At 35.7% G+C, this 21,638-nt stretch overlaps 1 protein-coding gene across 3 annotated transcripts in view; it reads left to right on the forward strand.

Moving 5' to 3' along the window:
* The window catches only part of RNGTT (RNA guanylyltransferase and 5'-phosphatase), a 187,289-nt gene that overhangs the window by 7,724 nt on the left and 157,927 nt on the right, over positions 1 to 21,638 (forward strand). For all 3 annotated transcript variants that reach the window (XM_027695540.1, XM_027695522.1, XM_027695530.1), the window contains exons 3-8: positions 4,887 to 4,990; positions 5,123 to 5,211; positions 8,331 to 8,406; positions 11,521 to 11,770; positions 18,214 to 18,323; positions 19,130 to 19,231. In XM_027695540.1, coding sequence (XP_027551341.1) covers positions 4,887 to 4,990; positions 5,123 to 5,211; positions 8,331 to 8,406; positions 11,521 to 11,770; positions 18,214 to 18,323; positions 19,130 to 19,231 — 731 coding nt within the window. The remainder of the gene's footprint in view (positions 1 to 4,886; positions 4,991 to 5,122; positions 5,212 to 8,330; positions 8,407 to 11,520; positions 11,771 to 18,213; positions 18,324 to 19,129; positions 19,232 to 21,638) is intronic.

Genomic DNA, 21,638 nt, shown 5'->3' on the forward strand with positions numbered 1-21,638 from the left:
ATATGTTGTGATTTTGCTTATAAGAGTGAAAGCATTTAAAAGTGAAAGGAGAACTTCATAGAACTCTCTTGTAGTTTAAATGCAAAATTTTCTTCTTCTGATGTCTAGAATGCTTTATGGTATCCAACCCATCAGACTCAACTATAGAAGAAAACAATTTATGAATTTTATCCAGTAACTTTTTGGGAAAAAAAAATTGCATAAATAGGAAAAAAAATTAGAAGCATGGATTGGGACCCAGGAAGGTGGGTGGATGCCTTCATCATTGGGCTACAGAGTTGTGCTTCTGGCTTATTTCTTCATTCTCTGTTTTGTCCATTTATGTCTGAGTACTTCAGCTTGCTTGTTGTTCTGCACTGTAGCACAACTGTGACAATAAAGATGGGGAACAGGATCTTTCCAGCCTTTCATGTAGATCTCTGTAATGTTGTGCACAGTCCAGTGCATCTGGAGATGTGGGAAATGGGATTTTGAGCCTACTAGGTAAAGAAAGGCCTACCACCTAATTCTTTTAATCAGTTTATTAAACTTTTATATAGAAGTTTAGCACCATTTGTTTTGACTGTGTGTTTTATAAAACGAATCATGCAAGTGACCTTTTTTCCTGTTTTTTCATTATTTTTCACTGTTGATCTAAGTTAAATTAATTCTGAATTCGCTTAACGGTATCAGACCTTGAACATCAGAAGAATCAGGTGACTAAAAGATGGGAATCCTCATTTTATGAATCTTATTTAGGCTTAGGTGTGAAGTAGATAGTGAACTACTCAGTGTAGCAGAGTAGAAGTACGTGTGCAGTAATGTGATAATAAAGTACTATCAATGAAACATATGTGCCTGTTCTCAGGTGCTTGAACTGGTAGGATTTTTCTTGTTTGAATTCTTGGATCTATGTGTTTTAATTTTACTTGAGTTCCTCTTTTGTGCATTATGTTGGTTTTGACTCTGACTTTAATAGGCATGCCTAGAAATTTTCTCAAACCAATCTTATTCATGGTTTAAAGTAATTTAAAATTCTGCATATATTTTCAAATTATAGAGAACTTCAGAGACTTACTCAGAACTTCTAAATGTTGGCTTTGTCAGTAATTTGCCACCAGAAAAAGAAATCATGGTGAGCCTTCATAGCCTTTCCACTTGTCTCATCTGTCAGTTCTGTTGCAATGCTACAAATTCATCATGTCTTGAGTGACATCAGATTATTAGAATCTGATAATAAAGTTTGTAGCATGAGGATCCCCACATATATTTTGATAATTTTGATAAACAAGCAGAACATACAATTTCTCTCAAACTCTCTGTTCTCATCAAATCTCTTCTATTATACTGAAACCTGGTACTGTTAGTGAATGTTTGCTATTTGAAAACATATGATTTTTTATTTGCCAAGATATGTAGTGGGTTACTGGAGCGCTGTATTTGTAGAACAGCAGTTTACCAACAAGTCACAATGAAATAAATGTGAAATTGAGGCGACCTCAAAAATTGGATTTTTCCAAGGCAAAAATAGTTCACTGTACTTGGTTCTCATCATTTTACTGCAGTGAGTTTTACTGCTAATACTTTGCAGAATGAATCACTTCTGAAAACTGGTTATTACTTGAGTCCATATAATTTATCTCCCAAATAAGAGACTTCAGAGTGAATTTTGGTGAGATATTGCTGTTACCACAGATTTTTGAAGGTACAAGTTCAGCTTATCTGTCTGGACAAAACTTTCTCTAACAAGCTTCCTGTGTGATTCCTTTTCTCATGGAGCTGGTTGCTGAAAATCTGAATGTTAGAAACTGATTTGATTAGACATGGCAGCCCCATTTTTCTTCTGATTGCCAGTATTGCCATAGTATCTTAATGGTCTCATAAAAAATTGCAGGAGCAATTGGTGACTGTATGAATGATTTTTATTTTTTAATTTCTTTCTTGAGTAGGTATGTTAGTATATTTTATGCTTTATAAAGGTAGTTTTGTTTCTGTCACGAAGAGCTAGGATGTTAGTTAGCTCAAAAGAATGGTTGGGCAATTAGTATGCTCAAGTTATAGAATTCCTATTAGGAAAACTACTTATCATATTTCAGCCACATTTTTATTTTTGCAGATAAATTTAGTCAGTGATCTGAATTATCATCCCCAAGTAAGAAATGCAAGAAAAAAATCTTGAAACTGGAAGCATTCAGTGTATTGTAGTATGCTCTTTCCTTCCTGGGGAGGATGTTTTCAATTTCCAATGTCTAAGGAGAAACTTTTGCGGTCATACAGGAGAGCTAAGCCCATTTAGTTGCAGAGCAGCAGAAGAGCACATGCATAAGGCATTGATAGCTGGAATGTGAGAAAATGAGGAGGAAGGCTTTTATTTTGTTTCCTGTGGTACCAGTGTTTTTTTTGCATTAATTTTTTGAAAATCATAACTGTATATTTTGGTATGTTACATAATCCACCCGCTTTTTAGAAATTTCTTTATAATTTTCTTGTGCCTTGCACTGTCTAAATTGTAGTGTGTTATGTGCAACCAGTCACATGGACTGAGAGAGAAAATGTTTATGCTTTCTGTAAAGCAAGGAAACTGCTTTCAGGCCTTATGTGCTCTATATGCCATACATGCTTTTATAGCTTTGGATAAATTACACCAAATGCCTCTTTGGTTTAGTGCTCCGTGAAATGTGTGAGGAACAGTGCAACTTCGCAAGATCTTCAGTTGTCTGTGATTGAAATGATTCATAATAATAGCAAAAGAAGAGCAGTCCGGAAGTCCTACAGTCCTGAATTAAGTAGTCTGCAGAGAATGTAGAGAGAGGAACGTAATAATTGAATTAGTTGCTTTTTGTATACTTCCTCCAAAATTGATATTGGCTAGGATGCTGTCAGTCTGTATATTTAGCAGCTTGGTTGAAACTATATGAAGTTTCAGGTGATGCAACATTGTTTTCAGGTGGGCCCCCTTCTGAGTTAGTTTGCATTTCTGCAAAATACAGTAATAAGAGTAAATAAAGTATTCCGAATACAATATATGAAGTTAAAGTAAACAAGGAGAAATTCAGAACTGATTTGGATATTACTTTACAAATGCTTAATGCTGTTAACATAACATCATGATGCTTTTTAAATATTTGATAAATAAAAGTAATATGAAAGTACATAAGTATTACCAAAGTATATCATCAGAACTTTGAATATACGTATCTCTGTAGATAATTGGAAGTTTTCCTGTAGGGGTCTACTGAACAACATATGTATGTGTAACAGCTGTTTCTGAACTGTATTCTAGTTTTAATTGGAATTTACCTTTTCTGAACTGTGTGAAAGCAGTGTTTTACTTTGTAATTCTTCCAATTGCACTGCCGAATTATTGCCAGTCTGTTGACCTTAAGGTAAATAAAAATTGATCAAAATCCTGGGTATGAGTATGTGCTAGAGTTTTAAATATAATTGAAGATGCAGTATTCTTCTATGTTCTTTCATATGTAATGTGCTTCAGTTTTAATGTAGTTTTAAGTGCACTATTGATGTATCTCAGAGACCCCTGGTGGCCTAGTGGTTAGCGTGCAGGACTTTCACTGCTGTGACCACGGGTTCGATTCCCCGGTCTCCTGGCCTGATGGAGGTCGTTAGCCCTGTGTGGCCATCCATCTATGAGAAGGACACTCTAAACAAACCTACGTCCTGAGGACCTCACTGCCATTGTCCAAGCTTGCTTGGCCCCGGCAGATGAACCTTAGGATTAAAGGGTGGGCTCGGTTCAGCGCAGGCTGTGTCTCACCTAAAAAATCCATTGTGCAGGCTGGAAAGGTAAAAGACCTTTCCCCAAAATCTTCGTTCGCGAAGATGGGCCATTATTATTATTATTATTATTATTATGATGTATCTATAAAAAAGACAAAGCTGTGAAAAATCCTACTTGAAAGCAGGACATTGAGCGTTTTGACCAAAAGCAGTTGCTTGCACTTATAAGACAGAAAATCAGGAATACTTTCAGTGCACAGGTGTGTTAGTGAGCTGTTTTTGCACAGTAATACTGGGAGGTTATTGTTGGTGGAATTCTTATTTGGACCAAGGATCAGTAGGATATGCTTTCCCCATGTTTTCTCTGTGTTTTGTGCCACCCAGTGGAATTTCTGCTTTCCATGATTCTTTTTAAAAATGTAGTAACTTCCACAAGGCTCTTTAAAAGCTATAAAACTCAAACACTCAAAAAGTAAGTTAATGCACAAGGGGACACGTTAGGGTAGCAGGAGAGCCTGGATCTAGGTACATTGTAACATCTGAGTGGTTGACACTGATGCCTTAATTACTGCCAACATCTTTGAAGATCTGAAGTTGTTTTGCATTTTAGCTTTAAATAAGAGGTTTCCGAGAATTTAGGAAATTTTTGTTTCAAACTGGAAAATGTGTTCATTGTTTTGCGTTGGTTTTCACTCTAATAAATGGGTAAATTAAAATGGGTTATTTTTTCTGAGAGTGTACTTACATATAATATGTGTCAGTAGTTAGTTTTTCTTATGATACTTTCACTGTGCCAGTGCTTAATGTTGTTCTAGTTAAAGCATAAGAGCACCTGATTCCACCTTGTTTGTCTTTTTAGCATGTTAAAATAATTCTTTACTAGATATTTCTGCTATTAGCAGATCTTTCTTATTTGGGAGCATTGAAAACTGAAGTTTTTGAATTAATGGCTAGTGCTAATTTAGACACCAGCTCTCACAGAGAAACACAGATGTCTGTGATGGTGGTAAAATACAGATTTTATGAACAAATACAATATTTAAGAATTTTTAAACTTACATGTAGCCTGCAGCTGCTTTTAATTTGGATGTTATTAGGTGTTTAGTGTTTATGCATTGATATTTAAATCACATATATAAGTTTGTTTTTAATTTTTTGCTTTTTTTAAGGTTAAAATGGGTTTACTGGTAGACTTGACCAACACCACTAGATTCTACGATAGGAATGATATAGAGAAAGAGGGAATTAAATATATAAAGCTTCAGTGTAAAGGGTAAGTTGTATGCAGTTTTTGTACCTTTCTTTACCTTTTAATTTGAAAGATCACGTTGAAGAAATTAATTTTTTTTCTCTTCTTCCCCTTCCCCCAATTGTCTCCTGATCCATATATTCTTGTGTTTTTCAGGCATGGTGAGTGCCCTACACCTGAGAATACAGAAACATTTATCCGTGTATGTGAACACTTCAGTGATAAGAATCCCTCAGAGCTTATAGGTATGTCTTAATATATCCATCTTATATCCATTGTTAGTTTTTACTCTTAGTTTATTTCATATTTACTCATAATTGCAGTCTCTTATTCTTAAAAGTCTAAGCAAAGGAAATTCTTCCCTACAATGTCTATGCATACTAGATCTGATTTCTTCTACTGCAGAAACTAGTATGTTTCTGATTTTTGCAGAAATAGTATGTTTCTGCATCCGTCACTTTGATTACCACTATTGACTTAATGCAGAAAAATATACAGGCTTAAGAACTGTCTACAAATACATGATACTTGCATTGTGGTTTTTAACTTCTGCTGATACAAATGCAGGTTATGTACCGTGTTGACATTTGATGGCCTGGGTTACATGAAGTCATATTTTGCAGCTGAATTGTCAGAGATTCTTTAGTAAAACTCACAAAACTGGTAGTAGATATTAGGCTAAGTTTTTCTTCTGTGGTATACTGGCTTCTAGTTAATATTTGAATGTTTGAAGGATACTTTTTTTCCCCAGAGAAAAATAAGTTCTCAGTTTAATTTGTATTGCTTCTAGTTTTAGGTAAAACCATTTTACTCTGATTTCTGTTAAGCATATTGATGTTCAGCTCTATCAGCAAACTGTGAGAGACAAGAAATGACTTTGCAGATGAGTTTCCAGAGTCAGAATGGTTGTTGTCATCAGTCCTCTTGGATGATAATTTTGCAGCCTTCCTGTGTGTCTGTGTGACTTAGGAGTACATTGGACAGTTGTTTGTGTAGGTGCCATTGCTAAGAACTTGATAAATTAAGCTGGTTTGTTCACGCAGTTTAGGATTTGTACAGAATCACAGTACTATAGCTGAAGCTGTTAGAAAGGACCTGTGGAAATCAGCTAGTCAGCTTCCCTTCCGTAGAGCAGGAGAGATTTCAGGTTCTGGTGCAAGTTGTGAAATATTGTTGGTGACTGATCCCGCTCACTCTCATTTAGCAGATTCTCATTTATCACTCTCCTTTTGTAGTTCTTCCATTTGATCCCCAGTAATACTTCAGAACTTAAAATGTTGGTTATAGTCAGAAGTTATATGGAGCATGGGTAGCACGGTGATATCCTATAAACAGTAGATACATTTAACAGGTATTTCAACTTATAAAATGCCATTTTCAGTGTTGACTTAATAACTTTTTGACCTCAATGAATTTTGAAATGTTTTTCCATCAGTTAGATGTTTCACCTTCATGGGACAAAAAGCAAGAGTCAAGGAAAAAATAATATGTTGACTAAGCTTTTGAATAACGTGGTTTAGGCTTTCATAGTAAAAGAGAAATGTTAGGACTTTGTTTCCCTTCTATGAATTACTGAAATTTCTGGCTTGGGACACGTGTTTCCTCTGATAGAGCATCAAAGGGACTGGTGTGGAGGATGCAGTGAAAGCAGTCTACAGCAGTGCTAGTACTGCACCCTGTGTAATCTTTCCCTTCCAAGCCATTGGTGTCATTGCTGAGATGCTTATCTTTGTCATGTGTATAAAATTATTGACTTAACCTTCTTTGTAGCAGTAACAACTGCAGGACTTATTGATAGCAATTCTGTGCAATTTCATTCCTGGTGTCAAGATTAGATAGGAAAAGAGACTGAAATGTGAATGATAAGTGATCAAAATTTTCTATTCAGTGATAACAATACAGGATGGAAATTATTTTTTCAGCTTGAAGGACTGGAGTATGCCTGCCAACTTTAAGGAAGCAAAATGCAAAAATTTTGCTTCAGCTCCAGAAAACAAAGGAGAAATAATTGCTAAAAATATTCTATAAGGAAGCTAAAATTAATTTAATTTGATGCGAGTTACACAGTTTTTAATATTTTTAAATGAATGAATTCAAGAAATTCCTAGTAATTTTTGCCTTGCTCTATTAAGAAGGGAAGCTTGGTGGGGCAGGCACAAAACCTGATCCTGCTACAGTTGATACATACTTCTGTTTACCTGTTTAAAGTTTCTGGTTTTTATCACTCTACTCTTTGTAGGTTTTTTTTTTTTTTTTTGATCTCCAGTTGAAAAAAAAATAGGTTTAGGTTGGATATTAGGAAAAATTTCTTCACCAAAAGGTGAAGTTTTCAAGCACTGGAGCAGGCTACCCAGGGAAGTGGTTGGGTCCCCATCCCTGGAGGTATTTAAAAGCTGCGTAGGTGTGGCATTTAGGGACATGGTTTAGTGGTGGAATCAGTGGTGCTGAGTCAGTGGTTGAATTCAATGAACTTAAGGGTCATTTCCAACCTAAATGATTCTGATTCTAGGGTAACAACTGAAAAATATGTTAAGAACAATTGAGCTTGCTGTTAGTGGAAACTGTAATGATATTTATAATTTAAAATTCAGTAGGAAAAAGAGGCAACATTTTGCCTGAATCCTTCAAAGCATTTTTAATAGCACAAATTTGCAGGCTGGTGTCTTTATCACTAGGTGGAGCTGTTGCCTTGAGGAAAAAAAAAATTCCAGTGCATTTGACAGGACATCCCTCCTTTCACCGGGGGATGAATTCAGTAAAATAGAGGCTGGACTTAATTCTTTTTTTTTTTTTTTTGACATTGAAAAGATAAGTAATTCAAGGTGATTATGCTGTTGTATAGTTTTCTTTTTGTGTTTTTTTTTCAAAATTAATAAGTCTGGTGTTAGCATGGTAATAGCAAATTTGAGAGAGAATTGTGGTCTATTGGCACTGCTTTCAAGTTTGAGGTAGGGTAATCTGGATACAATTTTTCTGCCTGATAGTGTGAAATGAATGTCATGCTTGTTGAATCCACTAAAAGCACAGTTATTGAATTTGATTGTATTGCCTTTTGATAAACATTTGAGCAGATTTGTGAATCTTATCTATATTAGCCATATTTCAGTTGCATTAAGTTAGTGCTTTTGATTGGGATAAACTGAAGTATCCCATACTCTTGCTGTTGCTAATTTGCAGAAAGAATGTAATAATTTGCCTTTTTAGGCTTATGTGCCTTATGTGGTCTGTGCTGCCATAATGGGAAGGGGATGACCCTTTAATGTTACAGATGAAGATGGAAGGATCCACAACCACACTTGTGTTACTAAATCATGTTTGTTAAAACTGTTTGCAAGTGATTATGCCCTTTTCTTGTCTTGTCTAGGTGTCCATTGTACACATGGTTTCAATAGAACTGGATTTCTGATCTGTGCCTTTTTGGTTGAGAAGTTGGACTGGAGGTAAATTTGAATGTTAATTCCTGGGATTTGTGGAGAGTGACCAAAGGCATCTTCAGTATGTTTCACTCTTTGTCCTGACAGCTATCCTAATGTATTCGCTATATATTATTTCAAAATTGCATCATAATCTTGAGCAAACAGCCCATATTAACACTTTTCATATCCCTTGGTACTTAGCCTGTTGCAGTCCAGCAAGGTCTGGTAGGTCAAAAGTCAGCTGTACCTGCTGTGTGTGGGCTTTTAGTAGTGCACTTATTGTGTTGTGTCTCTTCTATGTGACATGTCCCACAGTTGGAGTAAGAATGTAGAGTTCATAGATGCCTGTAAGGTTATTTCCCTTTTTCATTTTTTTCGTGTGGGTTTGCATGTAGGTTTTTTTTTTAATTATTTTTTGGAATCTGAAGGGATTAGCTAGAGCAACGTACTTACTTCTGAAAGATCAGGGGTAGACAAAGACCTTGTTTCAAGCTTGTTTTTTGACCAAAGTCTACAGCATGCTTCTATGCAGACTCACCTGTTTTTTCTGTTTTTTAAAAATGTTGATGCCTCTGTATAGAATAGTTATGTTTTTCAAACAACATTAGCGTAAAAAAGCAGAACAATGCCTGTACCATGCTGGTGGACATAACTTTTGTGTGTTTGATAGGATTCAGGAAACACTATTTCCTTGTTGACAGCTTCCTGTGGAAGTCATGTTTCTTAACAAGCCCCTTAAGCATTCTCATGATATTTCTTGTGTGTGGTCCTTTAAGGGAAGAAAATTCTCCACCTGTTGCAGCTTATTCTTATGACTGGACATTCAGTTATTTGGTTCTTGGCATGCACATGCAAACTGTTTGCAAAGAACTGGGTCATTTCTGTCTGTTAGTAAACTTGGAATGAAGACATTGGAGTAATGGAGACAGAACACTGTTAGTAGTGGCTAGCTGAATCTTTGTAGAATCCCAGCTGAGTTTGGGGAGTAGACACAGACACAAATATCTTTATAGTATGGTTCTAGCTTTTATTATGAACTAGCAAATTTGGATGCTTTTAATCTAACAATTTAAAAGCATCATGCAATAATTAAAATTGGTTCTTCGTTCTGAAGAGGAAATGCACTTGGATCTGTTTGAATCTCCTGCTTTTATGCAATCTCTATTTTCAAACCTCTGTGGGAAAAGCCTTAAAACTCAACTTTTTTTTTTTTTTCTTCAGGTAGTTAATTGTATCAAGTTTGTTCATCTCTATCAGATTTTTTGACCTAACATCCAGATATCACCTGGTAGGGAAAAATGTCCACAGCAAAAGAAAGAATTTTGGCAAGGTGGTAGTTAATGCTGAGCATTGTATCAAGATAAATCTAATTTGCTGTATCATTCTTTAATATAAGGCACCGTTATTTGTTGATGAGGAATGAATACAGATGGATTCCTCATCAACAAATAACAGTACCTTATTTTAAGATATGATGTAGGAGTGTTGCTGATGTATTGTAAATACTGAGGTGTATTTTATAGTTAGTTTTAAGAAAGCTCACCCAACCTGAAAGCTCTCCAGCTAGTGATCAGAAACCTTACTTGATTCGATTTTCAACAACTCATTTTACCCAAAGACTGCTGTGTTTCTAGAACTTGGAAAATTGTTTTCTTTCAGCTAGTTTTCTGTACTTGAAATCTGTTCCACCTCTTTTGGCTTTCATTGCTATCTTTTCGAGAAGATTATAGAGTTCCTCTCATATCATCATGGACAAATCTGAGCATCTTTCAGACCCCACCCCTTTTAGTTTGTTTTGTGCTCTCAGTCCCATTCGTTACAGAAGATGTGAAATAATCTAAGATAGCAAAGTAAAAAATGTCTTGTGAGTAAGAAATTAGGAGTCTTAGAAAACAGAACAAGGAAGAAGGCTCCTTCTAAACTAACCATCTGATAGTCTTACTCTGGAAAATGTTTTATTTTCTCCTCTTATCAAAGACCAGAGTGAATCAATTACTGGTTCTAAGACTGTTTCTGTCTATTCTGGGAATTTTTCCTCATAAAGTTCTAGGCTCCTTCCCATACTTTACAGGTCAGACAAAAAATTGCATTTTAAATTTAATTTCTCTTTCCCATTTCAGTCATATGTTTTCCTTGTTCCAGTGGCAGGTGATTTTCTTACCTGAAAAAAAAATAATCTTTTCACAGCATGTAGTATGTGCTTTGTTCCAGTTTTAAGATATGTGCTTGTCAAGAGGCCTGACCAGGGACATCTACCTTTTGTGATTTTTCCTCTCTTTTATTTAGCAAGATTTCTAAATGTTGATCCGTGGAGCATTACTGCTGTGCACAGCCATAATAAATGGAAGAGAATTATGTCTAATGCGTTCTGTTAAACATTTACATAGGATCTATGGAAATAGCAACAATAAACCCCTTGTGGTGTGCTTGCTGTTGTATATTTTGAGAATTTTCCTGTTGGCTGGTAAAGGTGCTTGACTGTTAGTTTTGGTTTCTAATTTTTTTTGTGATCCAGTCTCCAATTTATTAGAGCACTTAAAATTAAGTGTTAACTCCATAGTAAAAGGCATCTGAATGAGAGTGTTTTTGTGAGAAACTTCTGGAAAGAGAAGTAATTTTAAAAGATTAGGATGATTTTTCCCAGTATGGTGGCAAAACCTGTAATGAGAGGAAAGATAATTCTTGGGGGGGAAATGTAGCCATATTTGAATTTGAACATTTGTGTTTTTCTTCATTACATTTGTTGATATTTTTCTTTGGTCTTTTTTTGTCTTCGTTCAGTCCTGAAGTACATACCTGTGTGTCACCCATTCCTTCTCTGTAGCAATAATAAAAGTTTTACTTAGATGACCAGCAGACCACTGAGAGTTACAATAAGGAGTTGAAGAAGTGTGAGCTGCAGTTACTTCTGAGAACAAACATATGCAGTGCCTACAGAGTTATGCAGAATCTTGTGCAAGAGCAACTGTTACCAGACTGATCTAAGCATGATGTTTTGAATATAATGGATGTTTTTGCAATTACCACTTCGGAACTTGTTTTCTCAGTCCCAATAAATCTTATGTTTGGTAAGGCATGACATGACTAAACCATGTAAATTAAGCATCCAGAGTGATTTTCAATTTTTCAATTTGACAGTATCGAGGCTGCAGTGGCTACTTTTGCTCAGGCTAGACCACCAGGTATTTATAAAGGTGACTATTTGAAGGAATTATTTCGTCGTTACGGCGATGAAGATGATGCACCATCACCACCAGAGCTACCAGAATGGTGCTTTGATGAAGATGAAGAGGAGGATGATGATAATGGTAAAACTGGAGGCCAAGAGTCAGAACCTGGATCATCAAGCTCTTCCTTTGGGAAGAGGAGAAAAGAACGACTAAAACTGGTAATTTTGATTTGGAATTTAGTATTTTAATTGCTGAACATAGTTTCATAACCTCATACTCATCAGTTACTAATACTCATTTGCTTGTGCAAATGGGGACTGGAAGTATTGTTTTCTAACTGGGAAAAACTGGTAGAGCCATTGCAAGTTTTCTTATGTTTCCTATACGAACCTTGAACTTTAATGTTTAACACTTCAACTATTCCAGTTGTAAAAGTTTCTAAAATAACAATTTTTTCTTAAGTTTGAATTGAGATATTAAAAGCTCTTTTTAATGATTCAATTTGTTATTAGAGATTAAGTGTTATTGGGGTTGTATGGAAACAGCTCTTAATTAGTTTTTGTAGCCATGTGGAAGAAATTCAGAATTTTTTTAATTCAGTGCTCATTTTGGTAAGTCTTCTTACTGTTGGAAATTTTATAGGATTGAGAATTAGATTTGCAAAAAGCAATATGACCTTAAAAAACTGAAGGCTTGAGCTTTGAAATCATATTTTGTTCAAAGCTGTTTTAACTGTTTAAGAAATATGGCTGATCACTTTTTTGACTTTTGACATACATTTGCATAATTCTGATGAAATAAATTACTCTAGTTACTGTAGTATGGAACTAATACTCAATTACAAAGAATATATTTGTATTGTCTGAAGATTAATGGTTCAGTTCTCTTCAAATTCCTGACTCTCTTTTTTATTTGCAAATAAAGTAGATTGTTTCTGAGTGCAAAAATAGATTCTTTTTTTTTTGCATGATCCTGAATTATTTTACTTGTGCTGAGATGTATTTGTTTGCAAACACTTGAAAATCCTCATATTGAAATATGCTGCAAAAATGCATTTTGTTGTTACTGCAGCTGGTCAATGTGGTTTAGAGATGGAATAGGGAAAATATTAGCCTGAAAGGAATACAAAATCCAATCTAAAGAAGCAAGATGAACTTTGAAAACTTTCAAATTGTCCCTCAGCTGGAATAAAAAATTTCCCACACTGTAAAAAGTCATAGTAAAAGTATGTTCAGGGATATGGCTATTGCCTCCATTAGCCTTGCAGTAAAGCATTGATATCTAAAAATTTTTTTGGGGCTGGAACCTCAAAGCCTGGTTTTTTTGATGTGCCTTTTGATGCATTAGAAACTTGAGTGTTATGATGAATTCCAATGACAGCCTCTTTTCATCAAGTATGAAACTCAACCAGTCTGTTTAACAGGAGAGATACTGGCTTCCAAGGCTCTTTCTTATCTGCCACCATAGTTTTTTTGAAAGCTGGAAGCTAAATTATACGAATAAGCATATTAATAATTAAAAGTTAATTGTGATTTAGAGAATTTATGAAAGAAAGAATTATCTAGTTAATATGCGTATTCGTATAATTGAGTTTTGCAGCTCTGAAGGAACATTCTTTGACATGAAGAGGAGGAGTGGGCAGAATTCTTTACCATGCTTCTTGGCTGGCAGATTGGACTGCTTCTTAACTCAGTAGAGATGGATACAATCTATTTGTGATTCCCTGTAAATATGTGATCTACAGGGGGAGAGATTATCAGGTAAATACCTCTTTCTCAGGTATTCTTATTTTACTGTCTAAAGGGCTAAATTTTCATCATTGTGTTGATTTCCTGCAGCAAATGTTTTCTGATTTGTTTCTTTCTCTAAACACTTAGGGGTAGACAGAGTCAAACTAGAGGTAGCTGTAGTGATAGCAATGTTCTGAATTTTTTTCATTTTGACTCAAATCTTTGTGGAAACAGAAGAAAAGTTTAGCAGTAGAGGAGGAGACACCTCCCAGGCATCTTGCTAGGATAGTGAATAGTTAGAAGTGACTGCTAGCTGACCTATGAAGTTAGCATGCTGTCCACTTCAGAAACTTTGATGTGAGAAACTTTACTGCAACATCTTTCAGTAAAACTTCTATTTTGATGTCAAAAAATCTTAACATTCTTTCCTGCATTACAGAAAGTGTGGGAACCATTAGAACATAAAGCCATTACAGTTTGCTTTATCATTGCCTGAACATAGTTGACAGGTACCAAGAAAGCTGTTTGCTGCAGTCTGAGGTGCTGCACAGGAAATCCTAACACTTTTGACTTTGTCAGTGCATGCTGTAATGCTCGTAGCATCGAGGCAACATTGTTAATTCATACTTAGAATCTCACTTCAGGAAAAAATACTTGATTTTGCAAATAGGACAAAGAGCTAAAATTCTGAGCCAGAGCCTTTGAACTTTTCATGTGTCAAATGCAACTTTTAGTGTTTATTAAGGAATGCCATCTGTTCTAGTCCCATGTAAGTGGCATATTACAGCATGTAATATGTAGTGCTTCTAAAATGGATGGAGGCATCTTAAACAGTCTGGAAGAGACGGTGGGTGTTAATGATTTTACTCATGATTTTGAGTGCATGTGTCTTGTGGTCATCTGTGAGACAGAGGGAAATGATTAAACTGATTTGACACAGCAAGGATAATATTTATTATTTAACTAGCAAGTTACCTTGTTTCTAAATATTAGTGCCTTGGGTTTTTTTCTGCCTAACCTGCTCTGTTTTGCAAAGTTTAACTCCTGAACTTATTTTTCTGCCTGTGGGCATCTTGATGGATGGATGAAAAAAGATTATATTTTGGTTTTGCAACACCATTTTATGTACTTGAACATGAGTATCCTTTCGTTCTCCACATTAAATGCTAATTTGTTCACTTTTTCCTGTGGTCCATACCTTTTGTACTTCCAACCTTTGTTGTCATTCTTTGTATTCTGTCATGTTGAATCACGTTTTTCTGAGACTGTGTTGCCTATAATTTAACACAAGCCTCTAGTTGAGGCCATCCTAGTAGGGCTTAATAGGGAGAAAATAATTTCATATGTCTTAAGGCTAAATACTTCTGTTTATATATCTCAACATAATTGCCTTTTACAAGACAGAACAATACTAATTCAGCTTTTGGTCTCTCGATGCCTCCGTATCTTTTTCTCTAATTATCTACCAGTTTGTGTTTGTATAATTTCTTAGCCTTTATTAAGCGTAGAACTTCATTTATACTGAATTGCAAGGTGTTATTTTCAACCCATTCTTAAAATTAAGGGTAACAATGAATTCTTAAGGTACCATCACAGTCTGTATCACTGTTACTAAAATCACGGATGTCACAAAAATAAGAATATGCTACTAGGAAGTTTAGGGGAAATAAATTAATTGTCTTATACCTAAACCAGACCTTGCAGATTCTTCTCAATATAATCATTCCGTTTTGTTAGTGAAATGCTAACTCCTCTGAACCTGGTTTTGAAACAGTTGCTTGTCTGTTTTATAGAGGTTACATCTATCCCATGTTTTCTGAGTTACCTCTATGAGGACAAGACAAGCAAACAAAGGACAAACCAAGACAAATGCAAGCAATTCCAATTCTGTGAAGCCTGTTTCATCACCAAACCCAAATGATTAGTTGAACACCTTTGTTACTGAGTCACAGTGTGATTTTGTTATGTCTTTTTTGTTTGTACATGCCTAGAGGTAGTTACTCTGATTTGGTCCTGTATTTTGGTATTAAATCTAAGCTGATTAATGTAGCTCCCTGTCTCTCACATCATTTCTTTTAGAAGATCTCTCTTCCTGACACGTTTTGGAATGTTTCTTGTCTTCTGGAAGGCAATCTCTGAGCATATTGGCACCCGATCAAGTCTGAGTAGCTGGTGATAGCCACTGGGTTCAGGAAGGTGTGGGGCTGTTCCCACTCATCCACTCCTCCAGATGGTGTTTAGGGTCTGAACCAGCACAAGATGATACACAATGCACTTCTTCTTCAGATGAAGTGATGGGTGGAGAAATACAGTGGCAAGTGGGGCAAACTTGATTAGTACAGATGGTATGAAGGTTGTGCAGAGTGTAGCTACTAAGTGCATGTAGTTTCCTTGAATCCTTTAGGGATTATAACCTTTGGTTTAGTAGCATTGCTGAGGACTTGAGCTGCTCCTGGAGATCTGAGTGCTCTGGCACATCTGCACCATGTTTTCCCGTCTCCTGTTTTCACAGTTGTTAGCTGAACAGTGGTGCAGAAATTGCATGGATCTGTCTCAGTTATAGCACCCCTTATCCAAGGAATGTCCTCATGCAACCTGGAGTGTGAAGTTAGCTGAGCACGAATACCAAGTGACTCACCTTGTTTTCGTAGTGCTGTGCCTTAGCTAGTGATTATACTTGAAGCAGATAATCTGCAAGAGACACTTACAAATGGCAGGCATTAATTTTGTGTTTATGACTTTTCTGGAAAATCTTTCCTGCTCCTGGCCTTTTGCTTTAATCTTAACAGTCATAGTGCCATTGCACTCTGACGTTATTGGCAGAAGCAAGGCACGACCATCTTCCTTCCTTTCATGGTGTTCTTAACCACTTAGCGGAATTTAGACAATGTGCTGGCCAGGCACGAGTAGCTGTCTGCCTCCCTCACCCACTCACTTGTGTGCTGATGCCCACATGGATAATATGGGCTGAGCGACACACTGAAAGTCTGGGGAGCTCAGGGTAGTTAAGGTTTTGAACTAGTATATTTCTTTAGGATATACTGCTCTCAGAATACCATTTGGTGATGTGACTGAGCTGATCTTAACTAAATGCAGGCTGTACTGAAAACTGTGGTCCTACTTTCCCCGCACTCCTTGCATTCCTTCTGTTTCCTTGTGCTGGCACTAGTGCTGAGTCATCCCATGGTGAGTTAGTTTAGGATACTAATTTGGCAGAAAATTACTAATTTATGATGTTATTTTTGCTAAATTAGTTCCTAGACTTTCTCAAGAGTAGAACAGATGACTGCCACAGCATGTGGAAAGGAAAGGGGGCAAAAAGGTTCCTTTCATCAGTAGTATGCAGCTGGATTTGTTAAGGCTAGGTTCAAGCATTTTAGAGAACAGACACAAAATAATTGTACCTTCATTTGCAGGATTCAAGTGAAAAGTCATGGTTTGATCTCCTTAGTCTGCATTGAAAATTTATTTGAGATGTTGTTGAAATAACTCTGGTTGATTTGGGATCTCAATAGAAATCTTTAATTTTGTAGCTTTGTAGACCTGATGGCTTTAATTTATTCTGTTATGCAGAATTTGTCTTTATTCCATTTGACATCAAACTTTTTCTGGAATATACAAATTATTTTAGAGTTTTATTTTCAGTATTCTATTTTGATTTTTAGCCTCTTCTGTGGCATTCATGATAACAACTCCTCTTTAGTAACCTGGTTTAGATTGAGAATAAAATGATGCAAATATATTTTTACACAAATATTTTGTTACAGACCCACTGTTCATATTTTTCTTTTGTGAAGAAGGTTGTCCTAGCTCAACTGAGAACCATTTAAGTTTGCTGCAGCATAAGTACTTTCATTCTTTCAGTTGTTTTCCCTACAGTGTAAGCTTGAGCTTTGAGACGTGTAATGTGGTAGATCACCCAGGAGGAGATGAAATATGTGTGGTTGAACTTCTTGTACTGGAATTACCATGTAGGTCTGATAAAATGAAAACATGCATCTCAAAGATTTGAAAGGAGAAAAGTAGGACTTAACATCTTCATCTGCTGACATACTTGTTTAAAAAACAAATGAACCCCCTTGTGTCTAAAGATGTTTCCCAGTGACTTTAATTCACTAATTACTAAGCTACTTATGTTTATCTCACATCTCTACTGTTACTGAGCAGCTCTTTCATTCCATGAATCAGGGCAAACATGGAATTGTTAATCTTGAAATACTATTTATATATTAAGAAATTTTATTTAACATTTCATAGGTCAATTATTTCCTTAGTTCCCAGTTTACTTATTTTGGACCATGCCTTTTGACACACTTTAAAGAGGTGTTATGAAGGCTTCTACTAGAAAGAATTTTGTGACCCGTAATGTACAGTGATTTGCTCCAGGCTTACAGTACTGTTTAGTGTTTAGGTTCAGATTCTCATCCACAAATAGATGTCTCACCCTATCTTATTAATATATAATATTTTATGTACTAAGGATGATTAATCCCTGCAAATTCTATATGTGACCAATTTACTATTAAATACCTGATACTAGTGTTCTTTATTTTTAAATAACAACATTTCAGTTACAAATGAAAAACAAGTCAGACAGATGCTGTAGTTTGATGTGAGATCTTCCTTGAGAGTACTAGCTAAATAGTGTAAACATTTAAGTACTATCTATCCCTTACTATTTACCTCCTTTTTTTTAATTATTTTTTTCCCCCATAAATAACTCAGTTACTGGGTTTATAATATGGCTCACCTGCAAGTTTGCTGGCAAAGCTCAGCTGATGTATCTTGCTATTATGGGTAAATCTTTAAGGAATATTTAAGCTAGTACTACTCGAGAGGGTTGTAAAAACAGACTTAATCTTGTATTGACATATTCTGATCTGCTTTTATGAAGGCTTAAATACTAATTTTTTTTCTTTTAATTTATTTAGGGTGCAATTTTCTTGGAAGGAATAACAGTTAAATGTGTGACCCAAGTGACAACACAACCAAAGTTAGGAGGAATACAGCAAAAATGTCAGCAATTCTGTGGATGGGAAGGGTATGAAAACTTAGAACTTGTTTATTTATACTATCTAGAAATAAGTGTTATGTTTTGTAGAAGGACACAGCTCATTGTAAAAATGAGAAAAAACATGACCATTTTTGAATGGGTTGTTTCTAAAATAAAGGAAACCTCAAACACACTTGGCGATGAAACAGTCTTGCATTGTACTATGAAATGGGATGATCGACTGTTGATGTTAGGAAACAAGATTCTAGAATTGCTTTTCCATTGAGATAACAAAACGTGTTCATATGAATTATTGCTGTGCAAATTCCAGATGTAGCCTAGTCCAGGCATTTGTGTAAAATTTAGTGCTTGCTCAAGCAGTAGATTTATTTGTACAACTGGTATTTCACCTCAAGGTATCGAGGTATTATACCCATTTTTATAGCCAACTTGAATTTGTGTCTAATGTTAATTAGAATGTTGGCTTTAATGCCTCGTATTCTGACCTTCTCCTGAAGTTGATGATCCAGTGAGTTGCTCACAGTGCTTCCTAACTTTCTGATGCTTTTATTTCTTCTAGTGCCTGTAATTTTGAATTCAAATATCTTTTCCTCTGAAGTTAATACTTCGAAGTTCCCCATAATTTAGTGTTTTGTCATAACCAAATATCCTTTCTCTTATCAGATAGGCATTTAATTTCTCATGCAAAATACTTTTTTGGACGAGATGTTCTAACTTAGATTTAACCTTGCAACAAGCCTGATACAAGGTGTGACTTCAGTGTAATGTAAAAAATTATTGCCTTGTGTGACTATTTGTTTTAGAACGTTAGTAAACATGGTTCTTTTTTTTAGGTCTGGATTCCCTGGAGCACAGCCTGTTTCCATGGACAAACAAAATATTAAATTTTTGGAGCAGAAGCCGTACAAAGTTAGCTGGAAAGCAGACGGCACTCGGTAAGTTAATTTTAAATGAAAAAGAAACACACAGTAAATTGGGTAGACAGTTTGTGTTTTCTCAGGAAAGTGAATTTGCTTGTACAGAGGACAAAGCATAACAAAAAAAACTGGCTTCAGAGATGAATTTTTTTTTCTGTCTTGGTACGCAGCATTTGCTGAAGTTTGAGGCCAAGTTTCTTTTTAGCAGCTGTTCTGCCAACTGACTGTTAAATGTAATTCTTCCCTCTAACCCTTACTTTTCTGTCAGCCAGGACTTGCTACCAAGGTCTTAGAATAATCTTAAATAGCAGTAAGAGTTTGTTAAGCTGAAGACTTTATTTATGAAAGCTAAATTAAAATGTCTAATTGATCCTTCAGAATCTGACTAGTAGTGGAAATTTCATAGGGTTTTTTTATTCATACTGTGATCCTTTGTTCAAACTCGTAGTTCATGTCGGCTGAAGAGTCAATAGTTTTATCTTGCCCCACCCGTTCTTTTACATTCATTGTAGGAGTGCCTTTTGTTTAATAACAAACTACAACCTGATTGGACTGACTGGATGTCTTCTAAAGTTTTTCGTCCTCTCTTTATTTTGTTAGGTTTGTTATCTTTATTAATAGAGTGGAGTATCCTAGACATTGAAAATCCTGGAAAATATGGGGAATTGAGTGTCTTACGAAAATTACCAAGTGGGTCCACATGGAGTCAGTCACGATTCAGCACAGTTCAGCCAGAGTTAAGCTATCTCCTACAAAAAAACCCTAAACAACCCTTCAAATATCTCTCCTCTGTGGTGTTTGTGCCTCAAGGGTTTATTATCGTGGGCAGAGTATGGTGTGAAAAGACAAAGAACTTGCACTCAGTATGGCATAAGAAATGGGTGGAAATATCTGGCTTCTTACATTGGCTGGTTGTGTATACACAAGCACTTGGGTAATGCAGTACAGGCATTTCCAGGCTGGGAAGTTACAGCAATGCGGTGTTGGGAGATCAAGGCATATCCTTAGAGGAGTACAGGGTATTCAAAAGCTGCTGAGCCTGAACAACTAAACTCAGCCAACTTAAATGGACCTGAAGAGTCTTGCTTTGTCATATTCTATGTTATCTATTTGGAAAATTTTGGAGTATTCTCATTTTCTTACTCAAACTTATGGATGCGATGCCTATATTCTGAGTACTGAAGCAGTTATATAGAAAATAGTAGGGCACCTGGAAAACTGCCTTTTGTGAAAGAAATTAAAATGTACATGTAATTTCTTTTAGGAATTTTCAGTATTTTGAACATTCTATCCTGTGGTTTAGAATGGTGACAAAACAGAATGGATGAAGAATAAAACCAAGGGAGCTAAATAGTCATTTTAGTTTCTTTTGAAAACATAATAACCTGTAGTTGATTGTGGAGATACACAGACTGATAGGTATATTCAGAGAAAATGGAGCTACAAAGATCCAGTGTCAGTGAAATTGAGCTGAAGTAATGAGAGAGATTAAAGATGAGAACCTGAGCTATTATTTGGACATTTAGACACTGTACATGGTACGTACCCGAATCAACAATGAAAAATGACTGTGATAGTTTTTACATTGGACATGTTTCTGATTATTTAGTTGTTCTTCAACGATCCAGACTCCAGATGCAATTAAACAGATTTTCATTAATTATTCTGAAAGCTTGTGTTGACAGGCGTGACCTTCCTGAATTTAATATTAAGACATCAGTTAGTGAGACCCATTTATGGATCCCCTGCTTACTTTTGTCTGGAGATGAAGACCCTGTCGTCAGAGATCTCTGAAGCTATTCTGTTAACTGTGGCTTAGGTGCAGCAGTGTAGACTTTGCCTATTAGAATATTATTAAGCTGGTATGCGGTTTTTTTTTTTTGATTGGTTTGTTTTGTTCTCTCTCTTTGCTGCTGTTTCATTGACCTGATTGGACTTACAGAAAAGCAGATGCATAACTAATAGCTTTCTATTATACTTTCTCACTGAAATAAAACACCTCATCTCAGTTAATAGCAATATTTGCTCAACTTAGCCAAACTTCTTAAATTTCATTGCTGTTAAATATCTGAATTTTATTCCCACAGCAGTAGTTTTCTCTAGAGGTTTCATGACTGAAGCCTTTATTTGTACATTGTCTTAACTGATACGCAGTGGCAGTAATTTCTTTGAGGCCTTTTACTTTTCTACAAAGGCTTTTCCTAGATTTCAACTTGAGCTGAAGTTTCACCCATCTGGTTTAAGAGCTGTGTTGTTGTTGTTTTGTTGTTGTGGTGATGGGGTTTTCTGTGGTTTTTTTTTTCCAATGTTGTTTGGCTGCTTTTTTTCAGTTGGTAGAACAGTTCATGTTTTCTTGATTTCTTAGCGTTTTTATATTTTTCTACCCATAATTTTATAAAAATAGAAAGTATTTGCCTAAATAAAA

Source organism: Neopelma chrysocephalum, unplaced genomic scaffold (genome assembly GCF_003984885.1).
Source record: "Neopelma chrysocephalum unplaced genomic scaffold, ASM398488v2 Primary Assembly neopelma1_23b, whole genome shotgun sequence".
In the NCBI taxonomy this organism is placed as follows: domain Eukaryota; kingdom Metazoa; phylum Chordata; class Aves; order Passeriformes; family Pipridae; genus Neopelma; species Neopelma chrysocephalum.